Source organism: Oncorhynchus keta, unplaced genomic scaffold (assembly GCF_023373465.1).
Source record: "Oncorhynchus keta strain PuntledgeMale-10-30-2019 unplaced genomic scaffold, Oket_V2 Un_contig_15453_pilon_pilon, whole genome shotgun sequence".
Taxonomy (NCBI): domain Eukaryota; kingdom Metazoa; phylum Chordata; class Actinopteri; order Salmoniformes; family Salmonidae; genus Oncorhynchus; species Oncorhynchus keta.
In genome coordinates this window covers 27,501-37,500 of record NW_026279323.1, presented here as the reverse complement: position 1 = coordinate 37,500, position 10,000 = coordinate 27,501, and the positions used below count along the sequence as shown (strand labels likewise).

At 43.0% G+C, this 10,000-nt stretch overlaps 1 protein-coding gene across 1 annotated transcript in view; it reads right to left on the bottom strand.

Annotated features, from left to right (window-relative positions):
- Positions 1-10,000, bottom strand: part of LOC127918985 (MYCBP-associated protein-like) — a 29,951-nt gene that overhangs the window by 4,579 nt on the left and 15,372 nt on the right. The window contains exons 9-10 of the mRNA XM_052502310.1: positions 2,361-2,485; positions 1,372-1,480 (exon numbers count right to left, since the gene is read on the bottom strand). Of these exons, the coding sequence (XP_052358270.1) occupies positions 1,372-1,480; positions 2,361-2,485 (234 nt within the window). The remainder of the gene's footprint in view (positions 1-1,371; positions 1,481-2,360; positions 2,486-10,000) is intronic.

Genomic DNA, 10,000 nt, shown 5'->3' with positions numbered 1-10,000 from the left:
TTAACAGTGTGTGTGTGTACCTCTATACGTGGTGGCTCCACAGGTTTAACAGTGTGTGGGGAGGGCTCCACAGGACCCTCTATACGTGGTGGCTCCACAGGTTTAACAGTGATGGTGTGTGTGTACCTCTATACGTGGTGGCTCCACAGGTTTACAGTGTGAGTGTGATGATACGGGTGGCTCCACAGGTTTAACAGTGTGTGTGGAGGGTGGCTCCACAGGTTTAACAGTGTGTGTGTGACCTGAGGGTGGCTCCACAGGTTTAACAGTGTGTGTGTGTGTACCTCTATACGAGGTGGCTCCACAGGTTTAACAGTGTGTGTGTGTACCTCTATACGTGGTGGCTCCACAGGTTTAACAGTGTGTGTGTGTACCTCTATACGTGGTGGCTCCACAGGTTTAACAGTGTGTGTGTGTACCTCTATACGTGGTGGCTCCACAGGTTTAACAGTGTGATGGGGTACCTCTATACGTGGTGGCTCCACAGGTTTAACAGTGTGTGTGTTGGCTCCACAGGTTTAACAGTGTGTGTGTACCTCTATACGTGGTGGCTCCACAGGTTTAACAGTGTGGGGAGACCTCTATACGTGGTGGCTCCACAGGTTTAACAGTGTGTGTGTGTACAGACGTGGTGGCTCCACAGGTTTAGGTGTGTGTGTGTACCTCTATACGTGGTGGCTCCACAGGTTTAACAGTGTGGAAAAGTGTGTTGTACCTCTATACGTGGTGGCTCCACAGGTTTAACAGTGTGTGTGTGTGTACCTCTATACGTGGTGGCTCCACAGGTTTAACAGTGTGTGTGTGTGTACCTCTATACGTGGTGGCTCCACAGGTTTAACAGTGTGTGTGTGTGTACCTCTATACGTGGTGGCTCCACAGGTTTAACAGTGTGTGTGTGTGTACCTCTATACGTGGTGGCTCCACAGGTTTAACAGTGTGTGTGTGTGTACCTCTATACGTGGTGGCTCCACAGGTTTAACAGTGGTGGCTCCACAGGTTTAACAGTGTGTGTGTGTACCTCTATACGTGGTGGCTCCACAGGTTTAACAGTGTGTGTGTGTGGTGGCTCCACAGGTTTAACAGTGTGTGTGTGTGTACCTATGTGGTGGCTCCACAGGTTTAACTGTGTGTGTGTGTGTACTCTATACGTGGTGGCTCCACAGGTTTAACAGTGTGTGTGTGTGTACCTCTATACGTGGTGGCTCCACAGGTTTAACTGTGTGTGTGTGTACCTCTATACATGGTGGCTCCACAGGTTTAACAGTGTGTGTGTGTACCTCTATACGTGGTGGCTCCACAGTTTAACAGTGTGTGTGTGTGTGTGTGTGTGTGTGTGTGTGTGTGTGTGTGTGTGTGTGTGTGTGTGTGTACCTTGTGAGAGGTGGAGTTGCCTGTCCAACGGGCGGGCTGCCCACAGAACCTCAGGGCAGGCACCAGCACCGCGTCCAGCATGACATCATCAAACTGCGACAGGGGGTCACTGGGAACAGACAGAGGGACAGGTCATGTCTCAAATGCCATCCTATTACTTTTTAACAGAGGCCCCTATGGGCCCTACAGAGTGAATTAGGTGCCCTCTGGTCGAAAGTAGTGCACTAGGACTTTATAGGGCATTCAATTTGGGATGTACACTCAGTCACTATTGGCCAATGGACCAATATTTTGTACTTATTTTATTTTATTTAACCTTTATTTAACTGGGCAAGTCAGTTAAGAACAAATTCTTATTTACAATGACGGCCTACCGGGGAACAGTGGGTTAACTGCCTTGTTCAGGAACGATTTTTACCTTGTCAGCTCTGGGATTTGATCCAGGAAGCTTTTAGGTTACTGGCACAACGCTCTCTAACCACTAGGCTACCTGCCGCCCCCAGAATCAATACACACGGTCACTATCAGCAACGCTGAAATGGACCAACATGAGGATATCATCAGAATCAATACACACGGTCACTATCGGCAACGCTACAATGGAATCAACATGAGGATATCATCAGAATCAATACACACGGTCACTATCGGCAACGCTTGGAACCAACATGAGGATATCATCAGAATCAATACAACGGTCACTATCGGAACGCTACAATGGACCAACATGAGGATATCATCAGAATCAATACACACGGTCACTATCGGCAACGCTACAATGGAACCAACATGAGGATATCATCAGAATCAATACACACGGTCACTATCGGCAACGCTACAATGGAACCAACATGAGGATATCATCAGAATCAATACACACGGTCACTATCGGCAACGCTACAATGGAACCAACATGAGGATATGATCACAATTAATGAGCCACTAGAAAAACGGTTTGTTAGTGAATTAGGATGGGGGGGATTTCTTACTGGTTTTCCTTCTGCTCCACCTCCCTAAGCTCCTCCCTCTCCTCCTCCTCCAATAGGGGGCTCTGCTTCACAGTGACAGAGGTGAAGGGCTGGCCTGAGCCAATCACCTCCAAGCCATCTATCTCCTAGAGAGGGGGGAAGAAGACAGTATAGTGAGAGACTGGGAGAGGGAGAGGGAGAGAATAGGGTCCTGTGGCTCTGGCCAATAGTAGTGCACTATGTAGGGTATAGGGTCCTGTGGCTCTGGCCAATAGTAGTGCACTGTGTAGGGAATAGGTTACCATTTGGGATGCATGCTATAACTAGGGAACAAACCAGACAGTAATTGTTCACTGAAATATGGCTGAACAGAGTATCAGGGTATCAAGGTGACAGGTAACAGCATAACAGGAAGATCATGTAGTCTCTGTTTCTACCCACTGTCTTCATCTCATCATGTAGTCTCTGTTTCTACCCACTGTCTTCATCTCATCATGTAGTCTCTGTTTCTACCACTGTCTTTATCTCATCATGTAGTCTCTGTTTCTACCACTGTCTTCATCTCATCATGTAGTCTCTGTTTCTACCCACTGTCTTCATCTCATCATGTAGTCTCTGTTTCTACCCACTGTCTTCATCTCATCATGTAGTCTCTGTTTCTATCCACTGTCTTCATCTCATCATGTAGTCTCTGTTTCTACCCACTGTCTTTATCTCATCATGTAGTCTCTGTTTCTACCACTGTCTTTATCTCATCATGTAGTCTCTGTTTCTACCCACTGTCTTCATCTCATCATGTAGTCTCTGTTTCTACCCACTGTCTTTATCTCCATGTAGTCTCTGTTTCTACCCACTGTCTTCCTCATCATGTAGTCTCTGTTTCTATCCACTGTCTTCATCTCATCATGTAGTCTCTGTTTCTACCCACTGTCTTTATCTCATCATGTAGTCTCTGTTTCTATGTCTTTATCTCATCATGTAGTCTCTGTTTCTACCCACTGTCTTTATCTCATCATGTAGTCTCTGTTTCTACCCACTGTCTTCATCTCATCATGTAGTCTCTGTTTCTACCCACTGTCTTTATCTCATCATGTAGTCTCTGTTTCTACCACTGTCTTTATCTCATCATGTAGTCTCTGTTTCTACCCACTGTCTTTATCTCATCATGTAGTCTCTGTTTCTACCCACTGTCTTTATCTCATCATGTAGTCTCTGTTTCTACCCACTGTCTTCATCTCATCATGTAGTCTCTGTTTCTACCCACTGTCTTTATCTCATCATGTAGTCTCTGTTTCTACCCACTGTCTTTATCTCATCATGTAGTCTCTGTTTCTATCCACTGTCTTTATCTCATCATGTAGTCTCTGTTTCTACCACTGTCTTCATCTCATCATGTAGTCTCTGTTTCTATCCACTGTCTTCATCTCATCATGTAGTCTGTTTCTGTCTTCTCTCATCATGTAGTCTGTTTCTACCCACTGTCTTCATCTCATCATGTAGTCTCTGTTTCTACCCACTGTCTTCATCTCATCATGTCATCTTCATCTCATCATGTAGTCTCTGTTTCTACCACTGTCTTTATCTCATCATGTAGTCTCTGTTTCTACCCACTGTCTTTATCTCATCATGTAGTCTCTGTTTCTATCCACTGTCTTTATCTCATCATGTAGTCTGTTTCTACCCACTGTCTTCATCTCATCATGTAGTCTCTGTTTCTACCCACTGTCTTCATCTCATCATGTAGTCTGTTTCTACCCACTGTCTTCATCTCATCATGTAGTCTCTGTTTCTACCACTGTCTTCATCTCATCATGTAGTCTCTGTTTCTATCCACTGTCTTCATCTCATCATGTAGTCTCTACCCACTGTTTCTCTCATCATGTAGTCTCTGTTTCTACTGTCTTCATCTCATCATGTAGTCTCTGTTTCTACCCACTGTCTTCATCTCATCATGTAGTCTCTGTTTCTACCACTGTCTTTATCTCATCATGTAGTCTCTGTTTCTACCCACTGTCTTCATCTCATCATGTAGTCTCTGTTTCTACCCACTGTCTTCATCTCATCATGTAGTCTCTGTTTCTACCCACTGTCTTTATCTCATCATGTAGTCTCTGTTTCTACCCACTGTCTTCATCTCATCATGTAGTCTCTGTTTCTACCCACTGTCTTCATCTCAATATGTAGTCTCTGTTTCTACCCACTGTCTCTCTCATCATGTAGTCTCTGTTTCTACCCACTGTCTTCATCTCATCATGTAGTCTCTGTTTCTACCCACTGTCTTCATCTCATCATGTAGTCTCTGTTTCTACCCACTGTCTTTATCTCATCATGTAGTCTCTGTTTCTATCCACTGTCTTCATCTCATCATGTAGTCTCTGTTTCTACCCACTGTCTTCATCTCATCATGTAGTCTCTGTTTCTACCCACTGTCTTTATCTCATCATGTAGTCTCTGTTTCTACCCACTGTCTTCATCTCATCATGTAGTCTCTGTTTCTACCCACTGTCTTCATCTCAATATGTAGTCTCTGTTTCTATCTTCATCTCATCATGTAGTCTCTGTTTCTATCCACTGTCTTCATCTCATCATGTAGTCTCTGTTTCTACCCACTGTCTTTATCTCATCATGTAGTCTCTGTTTCTATCCACTGTCTTTATCTCATCATGTAGTCTCTGTTTCTATCCACTGTCTTTATCTCATCATGTAGTCTCTGTTTCTATCCACTGTCTTTATCTCATCATGTAGTCTCTGTTTCTATCCACTGTCTTTATCTCATCATGTAGTCTCTGTTTCTACCCACTGTCTTTATCTCATCATGTAGTCTCTGTTTCTATCCACTGTCTTTATCTCATCATGTAGTCTCTGTTTCTATCCACTGTCTTTATCTCATCATGTAGTCTCTGTTTCTATCCACTGTCTTTATCTCATCATGTAGTCTCTGTTTCTATCCACTGTCTTTATCTCATCATGTAGTCTCTGTTTCTACCACTGTCTTCATCTCATCATGTAGTCTCTGTTTCTATCCACTGTCTTCATCTCATCATGTAGTCTCTGTTTCTATCCACTGTCTTTATCTCATCATGTAGTCTCTGTTTCTACCACTGTCTTCATCTCATCATGTAGTCTCTGTTTCTACCCACTGTCTTCATCTCATCATGTAGTCTCTGTTTCTACCCACTGTCTTTATCTCATCATGTAGTCTCTGTTTCTACCACTGTCTTCATCTCATCATGTAGTCTCTGTTTCTACCCACTGTCTTCATCTCATCATGTAGTCTCTGTTTCTACCCACTGTCTTCATCTCATCATGTAGTCTCTGTTTCTACCCACTGTCTTCATCTCATCATGTAGTCTCTGTTTCTACCCACTGTCTTCATCTCATCATGTAGTCTCTGTTTCTACCACTGTCTTCATCTCATCATGTAGTCTCTGTTTCTACCCACTGTCTTCATCTCATCATGTAGTCTCTGTTTCTACCCACTGTCTTCATCTCATCATGTAGTCTCTGTTTCTATCCACTGTCTTTATCTCATCATGTAGTCTCTGTTTCTACCCACTGTCTTCATCTCATCATGTAGTCTCTGTTTCTATCCACTGTCTTCATCTCATCATGTAGTCTCTGTTTCTACCCACTGTCTTCATCTCATCATGTAGTCTCTGTTTCTACCCACTGTCTTTATCTCATCATGTAGTCTCTGTTTCTACCACTGTCTTTATCTCATCATGTAGTCTCTGTTTCTACCCACTGTCTTCATCTCATCATGTAGTCTCTGTTTCTACCCACTGTCTTCATCTCATCATGTAGTCTCTGTTTCTACCCACTGTCTTCATCTCATCATGTAGTCTCTGTTTCTATCCACTGTCTTTATCTCATCATGTAGTCTCTGTTTCTATCCACTGTCTTTATCTCATCATGTAGTCTCTGTTTCTATCCACTGTCTTCATCTCATCATGTAGTCTCTGTTTCTATCCACTGTCTTTATCTCATCATGTAGTCTGTTTCTACCACTGTCTTTATCTCATCATGTAGTCTCTGTTTCTACCCACTGTCTTCATCTCATCATGTAGTCTCTGTTTCTATCCACTGTCTTTATCTCATCATGTAGTCTCTGTTTCTACCCACTGTCTTCATCTCATCATGTAGTCTCTGTTTCTACCCACTGTCTTCATCTCATCATGTAGTCTCTGTTTCTACCCACTGTCTTTATCTCATCATGTAGTCTCTGTTTCTACCACTGTCTTCATCTCATCATGTAGTCTCTGTTTCTACCCACTGTCTTTATCTCATCATGTAGTCTCTGTTTCTACCCACTGTCTTTATCTCATCATGTAGTCTCTGTTTCTATCCACTGTCTTCATCTCATCATGTAGTCTCTGTTTCTACCACTGTCTTCATCTCATCATGTAGTCTCTGTTTCTACCACTGTCTTTATCTCATCATGTAGTCTCTGTTTCTACCACTGTCTTCATCTCATCATGTAGTCTCTGTTTCTACCCACTGTCTTCATCTCATCATGTAGTCTCTGTTTCTACCCACTGTCTTTATCTCATCATGTAGTCTCTGTTTCTATCCACTGTCTTCATCTCATCATGTAGTTATCCACTGTCTTCATCTCATCATGTAGTCTCTGTTTCTACCCACATCTCATCATGTAGACTGTCTCATCATGTAGTTCTGTTTCTACCCACTGTCTTTATCTCATCATGTAGTCTCTGTTTCTATCCACTGTCTATCTCATCATGTTGTTTCTAGTCTTCATCTCATCATGTAGTCTCTGTTTCTATCCACTGTCTTTATCTCATCATGTGACCACTGTCTATCTCATCATGTAGTCTCTGTTTCTGACCCACTGTCTTCATCTCATCATGTAGAACAGGACTGTCTCATGACAGGGTCTTCATCTCATCATGTAGTCTCTGTTTCTATCCACTGTCTTCATCTCATCATGTAGTCTCTGTTTCTATCCACTGTCTTCATCTCATCATGGTTCTGTGTCCACTGTCTTTATCTCATCATGTAGTCTCAGTGTCTTTATCTCATCATGGTTAATGTTTCTATCCACTGTCTTCATCTCATCATGAGTCTCTGTTTCTATCCACTGTCTTCATCTCATCATGTAGTCTCTGTTTCTAGAACAGGACTGTCTCATCATGACAGGGTTAATGTTTCATCTCATCATGTAGTCTCTGTTTCACCACTGTCTTCATCTCATCATGGTTAATACCACTGTCTTCATCTCACAGGACTGTCTCAGTGACAGGGTTAATGTCTTCATCTCATCATGTAGTCTGTTTCTACCCACTGTCTTTATCTCATCATGTAGTCTCTGTTTCAGGACTGTCTCAGTGACAGGGTTCTGTTTCTACCCACTGTCTTCATCTCATCATGACTGTTTCTACCACTGTCTTCATCTAATATTAGTCGTTGTAGAACTGTCTTCAACTCATCATGTAGTCTCTGTTTCTATCCACTGTCTTAATCTTATGTTGTAGAACAGGACTGTCTCAGTGACAGGGTTAATGTTACGTTTCAGAACAGTAGAACAGGACTTATCAGGATTGTCAGTGACAGGGTTAATGTTACGTTGTAGAACAGGACAGGACTGTCTCAGTGACAGGGTTAACACGTTGTAGAACAGGACTGTCTCAGTGACAGGGTTAATGTTACGTTGTAGAACAGTTGTCTCAGTGACAGGGTTAATGTTACGTTGTAGAACAGGACTGTCTCAGTGACAGGGTTAATGTTACGTTGTAGAACAGTAGAACAGGACTGTCTCAGTGACAGGGTTAATGTTACGTTGTAGAACAGGACTGTCTCAGTGACAGGGTTAATGTTACGTTGTAGAACAGTAGAACAGGACTGTCTCAGTGACAGGGTTAATGTTACGTTGTAGAACAGTAGAACAGGACTGTCTCAGTGACAGGGTTAATGTTACGTTGTAGAACAGTAGAACAGGACTGTCTCAGTGACAGGGTTAATGTTACGTTGTAGAACAGGACTGTCTCAGTGACAGGGTTAATGTTACGTTGTAGAACAGGACTGTCTCAGTGACAGGGTTATTGTTACGTTGTAGAACAGTAGAACAGGACTGTCTCAGTGACAGGGTTAATGTTACATTGTAGAACAGGACTGTCTCAGTGACAGGGTTAATGTTACGTTGTAGAACAGGACTGTCTCAGTGACAGGGTTAATGTTACGTTGTAGAACAGTAGAACAGGACTGTCTCAGTGACAGGGTTAATGTTACGTTGTAGAACAGTAGAACAGGACTGTCTCAGTGACAGGGTTAATGTTACGTTGTAGAACAGTAGAACAGGACTGTCTCAGTGACAGGGTTAATGTTACGTTGTAGAACAGTAGAACAGGACTGTCTCAGTGACAGGGTTAATGTTACGTTGTAGAACAGTAGAACAGGACTGTCTCAGTGACAGGGTTAATGTTACGTTGTATAACAGTAGAACAGGACTGTCTCAGTGACAGGGTTAATGTTACGTTGTAGAACAGTAGAACAGGACTGTCTCAGTGACAGGGTTAATGTTACGTTGTAGAACAGTAGAACAGGACTGTCTCAGTGACAGGGTTAATGTTACGTTGTAGAACAGTAGAACAGGAATGTCTCAGTGACAGGGTTAATGTTACGTTGTAGAACAGTAGAACAGGACTGTCTCAGTGACAGGGTTAATGTTACGTTGTAGAACAGTAGAACAGGACTGTCTCAGTGACAGGGTTAATGTTACGTTGTAGAACAGTAGAACAGGACTGTCTCAGTGACAGGGTTAATGTTACGTTGTAGAACAGTAGAACAGGACTGTCTCAGTGACAGGGTTAATGTTACGTTGTAGAACAGTAGAACAGGACTGTCTCAGTGACAGGGTTAATGTTACGTTGTAGAACAGTAGAACAGGACTGTCTCAGTGACAGGGTTAATGTTACGTTGTAGAACAGTAGAACAGGACTGTCTCAGTGACAGGGTTAATGTTACGTTGTAGAACAGTAGAACAGGACTGTCTCAGTGACAGGGTTAATGTTACGTTGTAGAACAGTAGAACAGGACTGTCTCAGTGACAGGGTTAATGTTACGTTGTAGAACAGTAGAACAGGACTGTCTCAGTGACAGGGTTAATGTTATGTTGTAGAACAGTAGAACAGGACTGTCTCAGTGACAGGGTTAATGTTACGTTGTAGAACAGTAGAACAGGACTGTCTCAGTGACAGGGTTAATGTTACGTTGTAGAACAGTAGAACAGGACTGTCTCAGTGACAGGGTTAATGTTATGTTGTAGAACAGTAGAACAGGACTGTCTCAGTGACAGGGTTAATGTTACGTTGTAGAACAGTAGAACAGGACTGTCTCAGTGACAGGGTTAATGTTACGTTGTAGAACAGTAGAACAGGACTGTCTCAGTGACAGGGTTAATGTTACGTTGTAGAACAGTAGAACAGGACTGTCTCAGTGACAGGGTTATTGTTACGTTGTAGAACAGTAGAACAGGACTGTCTCAGTGACAGGGTTAATGTTACGTTGTAGAACAGTAGAACAGGACTGTCTCAGTGACAGGGTTAATGTTACGTTGTAGAACAGTAGAACAGGACTGGTCATGTCCTCTGGGGTTCCAATCCACCATACCTGAACACCGGCAATCTATGTCCGGCCAGGCACTG